We start from the raw sequence: 19,679 nt of genomic DNA on the forward strand, positions 1-19,679 counted from the left end.
CTTGAATTCTTTGAATATGAATGTTTTCTCCTGAAGCCTCGATCGTCTGGTGTACTAATCCCGGTGTTTCTCAAATTCTTTATTTATTAAGTCCAAGGCTGTAGTCTGTTCTTAGTCACGTCTTCGTAATCTCATTTTAATCTACAAGTATTGTACTGTATGTTTATCTAGATTTTACAGTTGTTTTTGTGTGTATAATTGTTGACGCCATATCGAGCATTTTTTTTGGCTACAGCATTGTTTATATTTTCGCGAAACTACCCGACTTGGTGAAATCACAAGCACAGAATTCTTCTTTTAAACTCCTCCCAGTGAGACACACACGTCATGACTTTCTATAAGAGCTGTACACACGTGAATGGAAGAGGGCTTTGGCTGAATGCATGTTGTGATGGCGTCCATTTCTGTTATTGCAAAATTATAAAAATCTGGATGGACTGATGACCGGATCAGCTCTGAGGTAGCATTAACAAAACAGCTTCTGTGTAATGAATAATAGCTAGCTAGAGCTACCTTGGTGTTTTAATTAAGTTTCTTTCACATTTAGTCTTGTTCATTCCAGCTATTTTTCCAGCGTTCAGCTTGATCACTGTTATATGAGCTATATTTTCATTTTCATAGCTATTTATTACATTTTATTTAATACCCCGGCCAAACAGCGAAATAAAGATATAGCGTATTGTTTATTAAGAGCCAATGAATGATATTTTTCATTGGTTTAATTCATCTATCCATCCATTGTCTATACCCACTTTATTCCTAATTAGGGTCACGGGGATCTGCTGGAGCCTATTCCAGCACACATTGGGTGAAAGGCAGGGGTACACCCTGGACAGGTCACCAGTCCATCACAGGGCCACATATAGACAGACAACCACACACACTCACACTCACTCCTATGGGCAATTAAGAATTACCAATCAACCTAATGTACATGTTTTTGGACTGTGGGAGGAAACCGGAGTACCCGGAGTAAACCCACGCAGGCACGGGGAGAACATGCAAACTCCACACAGGGATTCGAACCCCTGGACCTTCTTGCTGTGAGGCAACAGTGCTAAGTTAAAAATTTTATCTTATATTTATCCCTACTGACAGTGGCAAAGAAAAACTCCATGAGATAATTATTCAATAACTTTTTTTTTTATTATTATTTAATAAATTTGTGACATTGTGATTAAATGAGCAAATTTTTCACAAAATGAGAGAAGATGCTGTAATTAAGGCTTTTATCACATAATCCAAGCATTAAGAAACATCTGTCAGGTAAATAGAAACACTTTGTTTTTGTCGTTATTGGCTAATTTTTATTTATTTATTTATTGGTCAATTAAATCTGACTTATAAAAGCTGAAGTTGTAAAAGTCATGAACAGATAACGTTTATCTTCATTTTATTACACCACGGCTCAGTCTTTGCTCTCGCGGTGGAGTTTTCCAGGCTTGCATTCTTTGTGCTCCCACTCCCACGGCTGTAGCAGTGTGTGATTTGTCGACAGCGAGCGTGTTTGGACACATCGGCCCTCTACGCTCGGCTTGTGTAACTGCATTTAATTAAAGCATTCTTTTTTTTGTGGATGGAAGTAAAACTTCCCTGTTCCAGATGTTGGAAGATCGCATCCGATTGTCCGGGATACGAGTCTGAAGCCTGACGCTGTATCCGTGGGAGAGTGAGACGTCCAGCAGGGAACTGCCTGACCTTTGGATGACCTTTAGATGTGATGTTTGCGTAGCTCACGTCAGGGCCTAGATTACACCAGAGACCTTTTGCTTCTTTTCCTGTAGGAAAAAGTAGATTTTTAGCCTTTATATTTCTAGAAGTCTCAGCGGTTGAGAAGCGTATGAAATAAAAAATAAAAATCTGGCTCATCAGCGACTCTCCTGAGACCACAGACAGGGTGTCTCCTCGCTCGGTTCCTTCCTGTCGTCAGCCATTTCGCTCCTCAGACGGTCCCGACCGGGATCTGACGACGACCCAAACCCGATAATTGCGTTTGCTTCCTTTGATTTGAATTTCATCTCGCACAAAGGCGCTATGTTGAAGAGCGAATGCTGATTCACGACCTCACCACGGCGTCTCCACAGCACCGGGGCATGACTCTGGGTGTGACACTCAGATGGGTCATATCCCTTCTTCTGCTTTCCTCTGAAACTAAGCAGCAAACACAAACCGTCGAGCAAACTTGACATTCCAGGCATTTTTCTCTCTCTCTCTTTCTCTCTCTATTTCTCTCTCTTTCTCTCTCTCTGTCTCCCATGAGATGTGTGAAAGTGTGAACCCTGTTTTGGCTGACAGCATGAGAACGCTAAAATCCAAACAAATCCCTGATCTGGAGGCTGTTCTGACTTGTTCAGCTGACACTCTGAGAGCTCTATCTGCTTATCCACTTGGACTGCAGAGACGTTTCTTAGTCTCGCGCCGTTTGCTGAAGAGACGATTCAATAAGGGTCTGGCATAGCTCCAAAAATAAATAAATAAATAAATAAATCACGCTTGGCATCTCAATAAAGAGAACCCTTGGCTAGTACTGTGTTGAGAAGCAGAGAGGTGCACTTGCTGTCTATGACTAGTTGGTTTCATCCAGGTTCTATGGAGAACCCGGTTTCCACTTTTAAGGAAAGGTGGATGATCTTTTTTGGAGACTTCTTAAGCAGTGACGGAAGCTTTCAGAGGAGTGGAATGATGCTGCATGCTACTCTGACGTTTGCGGTTTTGACTGCAGCCCACAAGTCAGTTGTGGGTGTTGCGTGTTTTTCTTTTCTAGCTGGAATCCTTGGATGACTTCATCTTGTTTTGCCTCGTCAGAATTCTTTATCAGCGATGAATTTAAAAAAAAAAAAAAAAAAAAACCTCAGTGCCTGAGTAAACTTTAACATCGAGTCGATAAGAGCATGTCCTGGGGTGTGTTCAAACTCTTATTGATTGAAGAATGTCACATGCAGCAAAACGTCCATGAAACAAACCTTGTATGGATTAGTTAAAAAAAGTTACAAGGTTTAGGAGTGTCAAGCCCCAGTCGTCCCAGACATCTCCATGGAGCTGCACTGATGAAAGTGTTTGGATGTGTTGATTGGGAGTGGGGAGGTGTGCTCCGGGAGGAAACCTCGTCTTTCCCTTCCTGTTAACACGTAGCCACCCACATCACGTCTCGCTCTAAAGTGCCAGCAGGAGGCTATTAATGGTGAAGATGTGGGTGTATAAGGGCTTTCCTCTTGACTGTTTCTCTTATCTTATTCCTGCTACTTATGTCCTGTTGGTTCTTTTTCTGCTTCATTACATTTGTAAATCAGATCTATACCCCAATAACCCCATCCCTCACTAACCCTGCCCCTCACTAACCTAGCCCCTCATTAACCCTACCCTAACTAAATCTGCCCCTCACTAACCCTCGGTAACCCACGCCCCACGATCACCCCGCCCGTCACTAACCCTGCCCCTCAATAACCACACCCTCAATCATGCTCTATCCTCCCTCCCACTAGAGGTTGAAGCTATAGAAGCTCCAGAAGCTATAACAGTAGTCAGTAATTTTGGACGTACATCCAACTCTTAAGACAGAGTTATTTTTCTTGTAACAGGTTTTAGCTAATTTAAATCATCTGTTGAATAAGTTCAGAGTCTTGAAAAGCAGATGTTGACACAGTGCTTGGAGTTTCAGTGGAGATTAGTCAGGTGTTAAGTGTTTCACACTCACACACACATGATGAGGAGGAGGAGGAGGAGCAATACCCACCCTGTTAGCCGACACGTCGGTGTGATCCCCTCTTTCAGCTTCCTGTCCTCCTTCCCTACTGGTCTAACGTGGAAGTGATAAAACTAAAGATGAGGAATTTGTCTGCCCCCTTAAGAGAAAAATCCCTGGCAGTACATCTCTTAAGTTTTTATTTTAATTCATTTCAGACAGCTTTGCTAGCAGGACACAGACGACAGGAGCATGAAAAATGCCCCGTGACTACATGCCGTGTGTTTGTATTCTTTACACCTTAAATAAAGTCAGATATATTCTGTACACGCTGTACCCCCCCCCCCCTCTCTCTGTACGCTTTCACACTATCTCAAGGTAACCATGACATCGCCTAACGGTACTTGCTAATCAGCTAGCTTGTCCGTGTAGACTGATTTGATTTATTTCTCGTTGTCTTTGTTTCCTTGTGTCCTACGAGTTGTAAATATTCGCTCGCTAACAAGGCAACAAGATTCTACACTCAGTCAGTCGTCCATTAATCGCTTGCTTTCCAGAGCTACATCCCAAACAGATCATAAAGCCCTAGTCAGCCAACAGCCGACTCCTGTGATTGGTTAGTGTTACTGTGATTGACAGGAGAGAGACCGTAAGCCCCTCCCACTCAGAGAACAGTCGCAGGATCTCAGGACGTGAAGGCGAACGCTTTCTTTTAAATACTTTGTGCTGCGAGGGGATAAAACGCTCTCCCTGAGGATTCATACAATCTGCAAGTGCTGCACAATGACACGATCAGATTTACACTTTTTGTGCTTACATCAGCAAATTCTAAATCACCTGAGTCAGCTCTACAATTATTGGCACCCCTGGGTATTGTAAAGGCTCCTTGGGGTTGACTAGCTTCTGTTACTTTACCCTTTAACTAAACCTTTCAGAGTTCTTAAGGCCCTGGACGTGATAAAGATCAGTATTTTCTACAGGCACCGGAAGCGGTGCTGGGAATCGATCCAATTGTCTTTTCTCTCTCGACTCTGACCCGAGGTCCCCCCCCGAACACTCATGCCGAGCGTGGTCCTTGAGTGATGTAGAAGCACTTTGCTCCGTCTCTCGTGATACACGGCGGTTATAAAGTCAGTAATTCAATCGGAGGAGCAGCTCCGTGCTGAAATTACAGCGGGGCGTTCTAATGGCTTGCTAACGTAATAGCCGCGGGGTGAAAACGTGCCGATTGTAGCCTGCTGACTTATGACTGATATGAAGTGTGTGTCATTGTATCTGCTTGTGCTGTATTCACTACGGTTCAAATACAGTTCATTTTGCCTTTTAGACTTTAAAAGAATCACGAGGTGAGAGACTCTTCCGAGTCTTAGAGGCAGTGTCATTTATTTAAGTGTGTTTAATAACACGCTGAACAGCAGAAGGATGAATTACCGAAATGATGCTGTGATTTGATTATACAGTAAAACGAATTAATAAGGACATGATCGATCACAAGCAGGTTAAATAATCAGCTGGGATCATTGCAGTTACGTAGGCGGAGGAGGAGAATATTTAATAAATGCTGAGTGTGTGTGTGTGTGTGTAAATATATACATATCTACAGAGACCTCCATAAAGATGAGCTGAGCTTCAGCATAAGTCTCTAAACCAATCTCCTCATTCCAGGACTCGTTTTTTCCCCCAAACACATCAGTGAGATTTATTTCTCTCTCTCTGTTGCTGTCCTCATGCAGCTGGAGATCTGGACATCGTCACGTATCTCGAAACCCCGCCTTACTTTTTTGTTTAATGGCTTTCAACGAGGTCGTAAAAAGGACACGTGCTTCAGTGAAGACTTTAGAATTATCTAATCAGATGGAAACCGTGTGTGTGTGTGTGTGTGTGCGTGAGGAGGCGTAATGGTAGCGGAGTTTCTTTCTAGTTGAGCAGCGGTTCACCACAGGTTGATGGAGGCTCACCACACCCGCCCTCAGAGGAACTGAGCTCCTCTCACAGCGTTGTGTGGTTCCACGCGGTATCTTTTTTGATGTAGAAGATTTTACGCGGCGTAAACATCTTTCTCTCCTCACACGAGATGACATCAGCATCTAACGTTACTGACGGACATCAGGCGCTCGTGTGTGGAAGAAAAACATAGGAAAAGTCAGAATGAGGTGTAAATTATTTATGCATGAGCAGTAAGAGGAAACTAATCACTAACAAAGTTACTGTTAACATCTCAGAGATTACTACAGTCATCTATCACATCCCCAAACGTTTCCTTCCTCTTCTACTACAGCAGTTAATTACAGTCATGAATTAATGAACAAACTAAATGAACTTAAATTTATTGACCAATGAGCAGAGCAGCTCATAATGCTTTTTATTCATTTATTGTTGGCATCAGTGTGGTGGAGCGGAGACGAAACTTTCACAAGACCGTACAAGAATTGTTGAGATATTGTGGATATTAGGAGCTGTCTGTCTCTTTTTTTTTTTTTTTTTTTTCCTTTCTTTTTTTCAATAAAAATTAATTTATTAATTAATTGATTTTTTTTTAGATATATGATGAAGCAGCTGCTTTTCAAATTTAATTTTTTGTGGTGTTTTTAAATATGAAATACATTATTTTTTCTAGACATTAAATATAAATATATCATCAGAGTTTTTAGGTGCATTTAAAAATGAAAAATAAAATGCATTTATTCTTCCTTTTTTTTAAAATGTAAAATATATTTATTTTTTAGACATCAAATATATCACACGTTTTTTTTAGTTGTGTACAAATAAAATGCATTTATTCTTCAAATATTTTTTTTGTTTTCAGAATTATTTTTTTTCAATTGTTTTCTTAATTTAAAAAAAAAACAATATAATTGCACAGTTTTTAGATGCATTTTAATTTTCTTTTTTAAATTATAAAATATTTATTTTATACATTTTAGTGCAGTTTTAGTTGTGTTTTTAAACAAAAAATTATTTTATTTTATTTTTTTTTCTTGTTTTAATTAAATATATGTTTTTCTAGGCATTTTATATTCGGGGTAATTTTGAAAAATAACATTTTAGAGCAAACTGATTCATCATGATGCATATCATGTATCGTAGAAAGCTTTTGAAGGCTTGTGACATGACATTTTTGCTAGATCGATTTCTACAAACACCTCTAATTCTACAAAACACAATGGAAATCTGTAGTAGTTATCGTTTACATTAAGACCTACGTGTTTTCAGAAAACTTTCTGCATTTCTAAAGCCACAAACTCTGTCCTGCTTTAATAAATATGAAGTGCACACGAATAAAACCGTAATTCCTTTCGGCAGGATGGAATTAGTGCTAAGTCTATAATGAACTCAGAAACTACACTGACCTGTTAGGTCCTCTTGGTTGCAGTTGTAGAAAGGACATTATTAATATTTACATTATTTACTGTCCAGTGTCGCCCAGATGAGGTTCCCTTCTGAGCCTGGTTACTCTCAAGGTTTCTCCCTCAGATCATCTCAGGGAGTTTTTCCTCAGCACCGTTGTCACCTCAGGCTTCTCATTAGGGATAAATGTCAGAGATGAATAGTAACTTCACTTTCATCATTTTCTATACTTCTGTAAAGCTGAGACAATGTCCATTGTTAAAAGCGCTATACAAATGAATTGAATAGAATTTTTCTCTCACATGTGATTCTCAGGCTCAGGATAAGAGGAAGGCGCTGGAGGAGACCAAAGCGTACACAACCCAGTCTCTGGCCAGCGTCGCTTACCAGATCAACGCCTTAGCCAACAATGTGCTACAGCTTCTCGACATCCAGGCCTCACAGCTCCGCCGCATGGAGTCTTCCATCAACCATATCTCACAGGTCACACACATACACACACACACACACACACACACAAAATCTCCCTCTCTTTCTGAGTACACACACTCTGTCACGTTCACTCTCTCCAACTCTCTCACCACTTGTCTTATACTCTTTCACACACAGTTACACATTGGCGTGTGTGTGTGTGTGAGACTCTCTGTCTGCTCATTTCAGTCGCTCAGCTGATCAGGTAATGAGTCTGGATCGTGTTTAATAGAGTTCTACTGCAACTATAGTTGAGATGAAATGATTGGATTAAATGAGATGGAGAAATGTAGAACTGTTCCATATCACAGCATGAACTACAGTATAGTGTCCAAGAGACAAGACCGTTCCTGTTGTTTTTGACTTCATAACGTCGTTCCTCTGTCCTGAAGACTTTACAAAGCACAGGGATGGTTACACACACACACAGGGATGGTTACACACACACGCTGACCTCAGAGACTCGTTCACTTCGCTAACAAAAATATTCAGCCGATAAGAGCATCCGTCATACGAGCTCATGGTTACTATAGAAACGGCAACGTTTCAGAGCCAGAGTGTTAATATTTACCTGTTATTCACATTACATCTGGAACTACTGTCCAAGCTGTGTGTGTCTAAGTGTGTGTGTCTGTGTGCATATCTCTGTGTATGTGTCTGTCTGTTTGTGTGTGTGTCTGTATATGTGTGTGTCTTTGTGTGTCTGTCTGTATGTATGTGTGTCTGTGTGTGTCTGTATGTATGTATGTCTGTGTGTGTGCATGTCTGTCTGTCTTTATCTCTTTGCATGTGTTGTGTGTCTGTGTGTGCGTGTATGTCTGTCTGTTTGCATGTGTGTGTGTGTCCACACGTGTGCGTCTGATCTTAACGTTGTACTGTGTTACAGCATGTGTATTAGTCACTACGAGTGGAAAACAGAAGTTGGAGGAAAGCCTGTGTGTGAATGAGTGGGAGATGCGAAGTCTCTACCTAGAGCTCTGTATGAAGAGGCTGTTAATAGACTATGAACAGACACAGTTTTGTCTGGCCAGCTGGAGCCTCAGCAGACAGACAGACAGAGAGAGAGAGAGAGAGAGAGAGAGAGAGAGAGAGACTGTGTGTTCCCTTCTTTCTGATCGTGTGTGTGTGTGTATATGTGTGTGATTATCAGATTACTATGCTTCGGGCTCTGATGCGTGTGAAAGCTCCGCGCAGTTCATAGAAAAGAAACGGCGATTGTGTCTTCGCCTGATTTGAAAGGCATCTGTTCATGCATATGCTCACTTGCCACTTTAATAGGAACACCCGTACCCCTACTCGATCACTCTGGCACACGTTGTTCCACTGTCACAGACAGCTACAGATCATGATGGTAAAGGTTTCAGTAAAAGCGTTAAAACTGGAGACTCCTTCTATAAGTCTAACAGTCGTTGGGCTTTGTGTTGTAATCATAAGTTTAAGTGAGTGTCATGTGACCTCTGTGATCTATCTGGCCACTTTTACTGCGTCATATTGCACATCTGTCTGTCTTCAGCATCTGTGTTTGCTGAGGGAAAGGCAGCTACTTCGACAGGCGTCAGTCTGCATCTGCATGTGTTCACTGATAAAAGAGCAGCAGTTACTGTTACTGCACCGTCCGGTCGGCCATTACGGCTCCATCTCCATCCTCCTCGACGACGGCTTTGTTCTTAAAGGGATCGTTCATCCAGAAATAGTTGTGCGTCTGATTAATTAAAGGAAACCAGACGCCTGCGCTATCTGGTTAGTATCCTGCTTTCCAACACAATGACGGACATTTTACCTCCGGCACAAACTCCAACCCCCTCTCTCTCTCTCTCTCTCTCTCTCTCTCTCTCACACACACACACACTCTCATCTCTGCTGTGTGGATGAGTTTGTTCTGAACAGGAAATGAAGCAGGAGGGTTAGAGCGTCGAAGCCCTCCACCCTCCTCCCTCCTCCACTTCCTGGTGGTGGAGCACGGCTCGAGTTGCCGTATACAGCGTCACTCCGAGAGCACGAGCACTAACACTGCAGTGCGGGATACCGAACACATCTACCGAACAATCTGATAACAGCAAAAAATCTGATTTTTGCAACTACAAGCACTTAAGTAATTTGATAGAGAATCTCTGAGTCTATAAAAGTCAGTCGATAATCAGATTGGACTGTAAAACACTTAGTAACTGGCTAATAAACCTGCCAGAGATGAATCATCATCATCATCATCATCTCCTGACATGGAGACTCTATATGACTTACGTTCAAAGCAGTCTTTAGTTTGATCCAGAGATAAGAATATATCGTTTAACAAACCGCTTCGTTGCCTTTTGAGGAGCATTTTATTTTCTGTCTGCGTAGAAAAACAAAATCCGTCCCTTTAACGGGAATATCTAACAAAGTTAATATCAGCGTCCTTACGCAAAAATATTACATCGTCAGGTCTCTAAGCCCCGCCCCCATCCCTGTGCTGTATGGCACATTACAGCACAGTTGTCATTATAACGCCTTTCCGTTGATTGCATGGTTTAGTATTTTTACGCCCACCGCTGTATTTCTTGTCTATGATGCACATCACGTCACGTCCTGACTCTTGTGATCGGTGGAATGCAGAAGGAGATACGATGCTGAGACTGTGAAGGTAGTTTTGTGTGAAGTGTAAAGTAAGTGTGTATGTCTGTGTCAGTGCTTGCAGAACTGAACTGCTCTCACATGCGATAGTTTCTTCATTGCTCTAATGTTCAAGAACATTAACCACCAATACCAGTATCACTAAAAGTGACCGTAAAAAAAGTGCAGATTCTCTGCTTTAGGAAGTAGTTATATCTGGAAGACTGAAGCCCAAAACCCAGACCCTTTGTTGGCGTCATCCATCTTCCCTGCCCTCAATCTGCTTTGTGGCTTTGCTTTGAAGCTGATTTGAGCATTCAGTCCCTCTGGAAGCACTGATCCTCTCTTCCTCCTGCACACACAGCTCATTAGAGAGAGACACAGATTACGCTGCAGAGTGCTGCTTTTTTACACGGCGCTACATATAACTCAGACACGAGGGATGAAGCGCGCGGGACTGAATCAATAGCGGCGAGCATAATGGCTTTAGATGATCGCTAATTAATGCGTGTTGTGGACCGATGGATGATCGATAGATAGATGTCGCATTTTGTTCACGTGTAAATCTTTCTACCATCCCGGCTTTCCGATTCCGATTAGCACTAGGGCTTCATCATGTCAATAAACAATACTAAATGAAACTATTTGTCGTCTGTCCAGACCTCGATGTCGTGTCCCTGTAACGGCAACGTGTCCTTGAGTCAAGCACCTGGTGTTATTTGTCGATCGTCTGCTGGACTTTCGGGACCGGTGTCTGCTTCGTTCATCACGAAGGGTGTTTTCACACTAACTGTGTTGAAGGAGGAGGCATCTGGGAACTGCCGGTAGCCCACAGACAGCTGGTCATAGTCTAAAATAATCACGTAATCATTTGCGGCTTTCTCTCTGTTGCTCGATTGGGCAACAGCTAGACCACATGCAAGTGTGAATGAGTACACTTTCACATATGTGGGTGTGTCTGAGTGCAGCGTTGCTGGGTTAAGCTTTGTGTGTGTGGTGCATATTTTAGCAGATGCCTCGCTGAGAAAACTGCTGAAGCATTCTCATTTCCTGTTTGAAGCTGTTGTCAAGGGCAATCCTCATCTCTGTAAACACACACGATGAGATGAGTGACTAACTCGGAGGAAAAATACAGCGGCTGTGTGGGTTTTTTTTGTCCTGACCACATTGATTATTAATTTTTTCAAGCATCACTGCAAATCAATCCAAAGCTCTTTTTCAATGTGGATGGGCGTGGTCGTTTCCAGGATGACTTCGCCCCTATCCCAGAGTCAACGAAAGTTTTAGAGAATAAAATGAGAGATGTCATTCACATGTTGTGGATATTTTGGCACAACCAGCACCAGCCGGAGGGATATTTTTTGGAAAAACAGTGTTCTTTGCTCTGGTCCAGTTCCTAAGAGAACTCCTGCAGATTCGATGCTAAGGTGCATGGAAATTGTTCATGGAAGGCCATGAAGACAAAAGTGCGAACACAGTGTCGTTTAGGAGTTGAAAGAATTGATTCGTCTCAAATGATTCATCTCACCATTAGGAGTCGACTCCCAAACGACTCAGTGTTCGCGTTTTTGTTCTTAATCGACTCATTATGAATCATTTTAGGCGAGTCAACTCTTTTAACTCTTAAGTGTGAACACTGCCATTTGGGATCAGTGTCAAGGAGCTGGAATTCCAAAGACTCAGTCATGTTTATACTGTCCAGTTGTGATCGGATGACTGTAATATCCACTCTGAACAGGGAAATTGGACAGTAACCAAATTCTATCACAATATAAACTACCACTTGACCAAAAGTAGAAGAAAGTAATCGAGCTGAATATAAACCAAATGTGTAAGAAATTGTCTCAAAGGATGTTACCTTATTAGCTTGCATTCTTGTGTTTTAGATTTGAGTGAATCAATCCAAACAATGCAGTGCATTATGGGTATCTTGTCTCCCTTAAGCTACATTGTTGTTTATTACGGAATCAAAGAAGCACACTGGATTTTCTTATGTTTCTTGGACGCTATTACAAAACGAGCTGCGCCGAAATCGGTGCACTATAAACCGGGAACAGGGAATATTTTAATCACAGCTGGCTCCGATTCTCAGCGCCGTGTTAAACCACCTTCGCAGAAAAGCCGGCTTGTGTTTGGGTCATTTAATTTACAGGGCAGTGCGAGATTTATACGGCGTGTGGAAGCTGCCAGGCCATAAACCACTGCTTGGATGGGGGGAGGAAGGGTGGGAGGGAGGTGTGGGATTGGGTCATACTGAGTCACACCCTCGCTCATCAGACCGTTCAGTGCTTCATGGACCTGTCCAAACACACTGCATGAAAACGCAGATACAGTTCCATTCGTTATTTGATCATGGAAGCCAACTGTATCTACGTGTGTATTTTCCTGAACTAGTCCTCTGAGCTTCAGAGCCTTTAAATCACTGTATGAAGTCTAAAATGATGGGGCTGTAACTCTTTATTAGTACCTCGCTGCTGTTAAATCACTATCCTGACTGACCATAAATCCACAGCTAGTCCCTCCGTGAGCCCGTAATCCTCGACAGAGACACCTCCAAGCTTCCATGACTCAAACCTGGCTAATAATCGGGAGCAGTGATGACCGGAATACCCCCGAGCGACATCCTCAACCCTCGAGCTACATGGGAACGTAATTATCCAGACGATTAGTTGTGCTGGAGCGTAAAGACCAGGATGTGCTTTGTCATCAGAAACAGCACGATGTTTCAACATCTCATTACTTCTTCACAAAGACAGCCGTGTTATACCCGACGCTTGACTTCGCATGAGCTTCAGAAAGCTTCAGAGGCGTGAGGCATTGTTCACACACTCGCCTGAGTACCTTATGTACATCTAGAGGATTCGTATCTAAATCAAACTGTAAAAGATTTCAACTGTTTGATTTAATAAATCCATAGTAGTACTTTTTCAGTAGGTGTGGTCTCTTCCAGGATGACTCCGCCGCTATTCCAGACTCATTGATTGTTTTGGAGGGAATAAAATGAGAGATGTAAATCACATGCTGTGGACATTTCGGCAAAACGTGCTGGACAACAACACCCAAGGGGATATTTTTTTTTGCCATTCTTTGCTCCTGAGAGAACTGTGGATCTGTAGACTTCCTGTAGACTCGATGCTAAGGTGTTTGGAAGCTGTTCATGAAGGCTGTGAAGACCAATGTTCAACCACAGTGTCGTTTGGGAGTTGAAAGAGTCGACTAGCCCTTAAATGATTCATCTCATCAATAAGATTCAACTCCTAATGTTCCTAGTCGACTCTTACTGCTGAGATGAATCATTTGAAACATTCAACTCTTTTAACTCCTGAGTGTGAACCCAGTGTCATTTGGGAGTTGACTCATCCCAAATGATTTATCTCATCAGTAGGATTCAACTCCTAAACGACTCACTGTTCGCTCTTATTGCTGAAATGAATTAAATTAAATAGAGCGGGAATTCCAAAGACTCGGACACGTTCACACTGTCCAGTTGCGATCAGATAACTCGAGACCAAGGTTAATATCAGCTCTGAACAGGGAAACCTAACCACATTCCATCAAGATATGAATCTTTCACTCACTTGACCAGAAGTATAATAAAGTTGCATGGAAGTCATTCATGAGGTACAGAAGTGTGAACACAGTGTCGTTTGGGAGGTGAAAGAGTCAAATGATTCATCTCATCAATAAGATTCGACTCCTAAGTGACTCACTGTTCGCTCTTATTTGCTGAGATGAATCAAATTAAAAAAGAGCTGGAATTCTCTCTCTCTCTCTCTCTCTCTTTGGTGTAGAAAATACAGCATTTATCTGTAAACACATCATTTATATATAGAAGTGTTCCTTTTATAGAGTGTTAAAATTCTGAAATCTCTGCTTAAGGAGATCTTCTTTGCTCTCTACAGCAAGCACAAGGCTGATTTCCAGTATTGTGGTTATAGGAGTTTCAGCTTTGGCATCACTCCCACATGCTTTCTGCAAAAACGCTGACAAATATACAGCCAAGCGCTGTGTATACCGTGTACTGTGTTGTGCTGTAGGAGTAACAGCATCAGATCCAGGACACATGCTTTAAGCCAAAGCCGTGGCTTTGGATGAAATTATTGGTCGATTTAATTTTTTATATATTATATATATATATATATATATATATATATATATATATATATATATATATATATATATATATATATATATATATATATATATTTATATATATATATATATATATATATTTGTATATATATATATATATATATATATATAAGCTGTAAGTTCCATGTTTGGTAACACGACCATCTATGAGTGGAAATCACTTGTTCCACAGTTCAGACAGAGGAAAAAGAAAACCCCGAATGAGTAAGAATGAGTCAGGATCATTCTTCACAGAATGCACAGACAGCTGGCAGAAATAGCTGCCGAATCCAGCTGTGGTGGGATCGCTGGGGTTGGGTGCAGTGCGGTGGCAGCAGGCCAGGGGTGACATTTCTCCTCCATCTGTGGAACCATTTAATCAGAGACTGAGTCAGAGCACGAGGATTGAGCAAGATGCCTACTCAGAGAGAGAGAGAGAGAGAGAGAGAGAGAGAGAGAGAGAGAGAGAGAGAGAGAGAGGGAGGGAGGAAGGAAGTGAGTGTTAGTCCCCACATCTATCAGGACAGGCTTCCAGTTCCTTCAAAGGGTCAGAAAGTCACTTTAAATGAAGTTTAGTTGCTCTCTGAAGACCCGCCCGCCTCTACTGTGATTGGCTGTAAAGTATTCAGCAATTTCAACACGATTTCATTAGACAGTACCATTTCCTCAGACGAGTCGCAACGTCTCGTCCTCCCAGACAAAAAGGCCTCCATTTTTTACTTGAACAAACGATTAAACATGCTTGTCTCACTCTATAGCTCCGCCCTCTTTTTTGATGAACATCTAAAATCCTTCTACTGTCCTGAAAGGCGGTTTAAAATTTACATCTTTAAATGATGTGTTTTGTGTAAAAATCTTAATGTTTAGAATTTTTTCAATGACAACACCTTTTTGTTGAATTTTGTTCCCAAGGACAATTCTAGGATTTTAGTGTGTGTGTGTGTGTGTGTGTGTACTGGGTGGTTGCAGCCTGGACGGTATTTTTACACACAGGAAGGAGATGAAATCAGCCTCTGTGGCCTCTCACTTCCCTCCCTGTGCCAGCTGCATGCTTGTTTGCTGTGATAAAGAACTGCTACTAGCATTGGTGCAGTGTCTCTCTCTCTCTCTCTCTCTCTCACACGCCCTCTCTCCATCCATCATCGGCGTCTTTCCACTGCTGCTTTATGATTCTAAAGCGCTGGGATCTGCCTCACATCCGTGTGCACGTTGTGCTCTTTGCCCCATCCTGATTGCACTCTGGGTTTGTTCGAGAGGGTCACGAGGTCACGAGCTGGACCAGATTCAAGATTTAAAGTGTGTGTAAAACCTCCTCACTCACCCTCTACTAATCCGCCTCGCTTCCTGCTGCGAGGGTTTCGTGCACTTTGTCAGACGAGGAAACGTTCTTAGGTATTGCAATTGTTCAGTTTCCTGCTGTGGATGTTGGTTAATTTACCCCAATGCCCTGGGTGTTTCTGTGAACACTGCACCATACCACGTGGTACCAGCAGGCTGCAAAGCCACACGTGCTGCCTTTAAAAAAAAAGGGATAGGTGATAAAGTGGTGAGGTGGTTTAATGTGTGTATGCATGTGAGCTGAATCCATCCAAATTATATTAATTGCCAGGTTCAGTCTTCGTCCTGCCGTTTACTTCCTTTGGAAAAATTCGTAAAAGCCATCGTCATTAATACAAAATTATCAGAAAGGGATTAGTACTCACACAGCACTGGGAAATATGATGATATAATATCTACACTGTGATTGATTATTCTGTATTTAATATACAGATATTCCCTAACATACAGTGCATTTAATTGTTTCCTGACAAGAAGCAACTGTTTCATCTTTAAAAGTGTGAATCGTTTTTAAAGCATTAAAATAAACAATTTATCTAACTTTAATGCAGTGTGTTAGCAGATCATGTATCTCGGAAACGTTTTTGGGAACAGAGGTATGATATTTTAGTCCTGGTGCCTACACCTCTGCACTCACACACTTTCCAGTCATGGGCATGGTGTTAGGGCCTCAAAATAAAATCGCTAATGTGGTTTTTTGGTTTATTTTGTATAGAAGCTGATCGTCATTTCACAGGTTTGCGAGACAAACCATTTAAATTTAGCTACACGACTTTTTGGTGGGTTCTGGTTGACAACAGGCTATAAATCATTACCGTGTGTGGGTGTAAGGTGTGAAGGAGTCCTGGGATGAGATCTGCACAGGACAGGACAGTCTTTATGAGAAGTTTCTACCATCCATTTGAGATTAAAGGGTGAGACTGTGGTATAAACTGCTTTTGAGAAGTGTAATAAATCTTTAAAAGCTGAGCACAGACGCTCTGAGACCAATCCACAGGGTAGGCTGTGATTTATAAAAGCAGAAGATGGACATAATAAATAAATAAAACAACCAGACACAGCAATGAATAAAAGTTTGAAAAGGTTTGAGGTGTTATGAGAATCTGGTCCTCTGAAGGTTATTTCAGGTGAGCAGTGAGTAACTCCACCAAGATTACAGACTTTGGCTGTATCTCAGAGGGTGTTTGGTTTCAAAACCAGGAAGTGGAGTGTGTTGTTTGAACGTCTCGGGTGTGGCAGCGTGTCGATTCTCAGCAGGAGTGTTATTGAATATGAGACAGAGAGATACACTGCCCTCATTCCACAGAGAGAGGAATGAAAGGAATTCTCTGTGAGTGTGTGGGGGTGTGTGTGTGTGTGTGTGTGGTTGTGTGTCAGTGCTTACATTCCCTCAGCTGTTCAGACCTTGAGATCGCTGAACCTTCTGTGTGAACGAACAGGATAAAGTGGAGGAGGAAGTTATTTGCTTGCACAGTTACCCAGAGTGTACACAAATCACCAGGATTTATATACTTCTATGGTTTCTATAGCAACAGCTTACACAGGGACTTGTGTGGAGGATGTGCCACTTCAACCATTTTTTTAAACATTGTCTAATCATTGTAATAGTGAAGGTTTGTATGAGGAGATGCTTATTTATCATTTAATGGAAGGAGTCTCCAGTGCGAGGAAAAGCTGTAAAATGTAAGATTTTTTCCGACATGGTCTCGAGTTTGGCAGTTTATGGATTAGTTGTGTTAGATAACGTGACTTTTTTGCAGCTCGCACTGCTACACGGTATACGTAACGAGTGAATGTCCATAAATGTAAATCATTAGAAAGAACAGTAATATACTTTTGTGCTTATTTAGATATTTTCTTATCAAGTTTTTCTTCTCTATTGTATTCCTCTATCCAATAGAAACCATCTCTCCGCCATCTCTCCAACCAGATTGATCTTGTTTCTGTGGTGCTTCTGTACAAAGAGTACAGACAGTCATTGATTTGCTTTGTTTGTGTCTGTGTGTGTGCTTGTGTGTGTGTGTGTGTGTGTGTGTGTTAATAGCTATATCCATTATTAGATCCTACTGGTGTCCACTGTTGCATTTTGATTTATTTGCTTTTATCGCTTTTGTCTATAGACAGTGGACATCCATAAGGAGAAGGTGGCCAGGCGAGAGATTGGCATCCTGACCACTAACAAGAACACATCCAGGACACATAAGATCATCGCTCCAGCCAACATAGAGAGGCCGGTGAGGTACATCCGAAAACCGATAGACTACACCATGCTGGACGACGTGGGGCACGGAGTTAAGGTACGTACATCCTGTTCTTCAGAGAGAGAGAGAGAGAGAGAGAGAGAGAGAGAGAGCGAGAGAGACAGACATTTGACTCAGGAACGTTTTAGATGAATCAGCTTTTGCACTATTTTCCAACATCTACTCCCACATTAGAATTAAGGAGCCAGTTCTTTCCATCATGAGTCTTTTAGGAAGCACTTGAATGTCTGATCTTCTTCTCAATGAGTTATTTCAGTCAGCAAAATAACAAAAAGCATTTAAAGGAAATTCTTCCTTGTGTTTGTAGTCTTGCCCAATTTTTTTCTACAGCTCATTTTTCCCCCCAAGTCAGAAACAGGCACAGTTGCAGAACTTCTTCACCGCCCAGAGCGAAGGAAACCTCCCTTAATTAAATCAGATGCAGACTCGGCTGGTTTTGGACGTCTCTCAGAAGCTGCCGTTTCCCCACTCTAATCCATCATTCTAATCACTCCGATTCGATCAGGCCTCCGCTGTAGGCTCTACGGCAGCTTCGGCTACAGTATCGGCGTGCAAACCGTATTCTGTCTGCCTGAATTAAGCAACACACACATCACAGAGACAGAGATTATTTCATCTCCAGCATGCCTGTGTCGTGTTAAGGCTCTGAAATTAGTTATTATTTTGTGACGATGCCAAGCTGAAACTTCAGTCATAGTTTATGCAAATCAGCTGTGTGCAAAGATAGATTTAGCAAAGCTATCATTTACTGTTTATGGTAGTAAGGACAGAACAGGAGTTTATGGTGCTTGGAATTTTTCCACAGAATGTCTTACATTTTGCCAAGTTTGGATTTCTCAAGCATTTGAATGCACATGTGTGTGTTTGTGTAAATATATAGATGGTTCTTTTTTGGCTGCCTTTGCCTACAGTGTTCTAGGATACGTCTCTGTTTCAGCTTTGTCACTTTCCTGACCAGTTTCCCAGATACAAAGCTGTTACAAAGCCATCCCCATGACATTTTGATGATGCTGCCACCAGCATGCTTCACAGCAGGGGCTAGCGTGATGAGCAGTGTTGGGTTCCTGCCAAACACTACACTTGGTGCCAAGTTCAACTTTGGTCTCATCGGATCAGAGAAGCTTTTAGCGCATGTTGCTGAGTCGAGAGCATGGCTTTGGGCTAAATCCAAAACGTCTTCTTGCTGCCACCCAGCTTTGTGGAGTGTCCGTTTGACCTGTATCAGGCTCAATCACTCAGCGATTGCAAAAATGCCTTCAACTGAGGCTGCTCAGTTCAGCCAGCTTCACTCCAGGAATAATTTACTACATGCGGTTAAATGAGAACTTTCTGACTGACCACAGTGTTTAATTTGGTGCTTTCGAATCCCTCCGTTTTTTTTCCATTTACATGTTGTCACAGAAGGAAGTCGAAAAGGCCAACTTCCTTAAAAATGTGTCAAAGCTATATGAAGTACAGTGTTATGCAAAGTCGGGGTTTCCTCTCAAACTTTAATTGCTAATAAGCCGCACACCTCGTGAAGACCACAGAGTTTAAAGTGCATCGAGGCTAACACATACCTCATTCCTGTCTCATCTGTTCCTTCTCATACGCCTTCTCAGCTGTAGTGTGGGAAAATACTTTGCAGTAGTTCTCTCTTGTCCTCAGGCACAGGCGTTTTTATTTTTTATTTATTTATTTTTTTTCCTGACTCTCTCTCTTTTCCTCTGTAACGAGTTTCAAACTCCATCCAGCCTGCAGACATTCCAGCAAAGCCTGACTCATCACATTGGAGGATTAGAGCATCTTCAGCCAGACCAAACTCGCTCGCCCACTCGGGAGTTTTCTGTTACCTCTAAAGATGTGTTTTACATTGCTAA

At 41.9% G+C, this 19,679-nt stretch overlaps 1 protein-coding gene across 10 annotated transcripts in view; it reads left to right on the forward strand.

Moving 5' to 3' along the window:
- The window catches only part of abi1a (abl-interactor 1a), a 55,569-nt gene that overhangs the window by 16,335 nt on the left and 19,555 nt on the right, over positions 1-19,679 (forward strand). For 9 of the 10 annotated variants that reach the window (XM_058386215.1, XM_058386174.1, XM_058386250.1 and 6 more), the window contains exons 2-3: positions 7,346-7,513; positions 17,680-17,856. In XM_058386215.1, coding sequence (XP_058242198.1) covers positions 7,346-7,513; positions 17,680-17,856 — 345 coding nt within the window. The remainder of the gene's footprint in view (positions 1-7,345; positions 7,514-17,679; positions 17,857-19,679) is intronic. The other variant, XM_058386241.1, reaches the window with a different exon arrangement.

Source organism: Hemibagrus wyckioides, linkage group LG01 (genome assembly GCF_019097595.1).
Source record: "Hemibagrus wyckioides isolate EC202008001 linkage group LG01, SWU_Hwy_1.0, whole genome shotgun sequence".
Classification (NCBI taxonomy): domain Eukaryota; kingdom Metazoa; phylum Chordata; class Actinopteri; order Siluriformes; family Bagridae; genus Hemibagrus; species Hemibagrus wyckioides.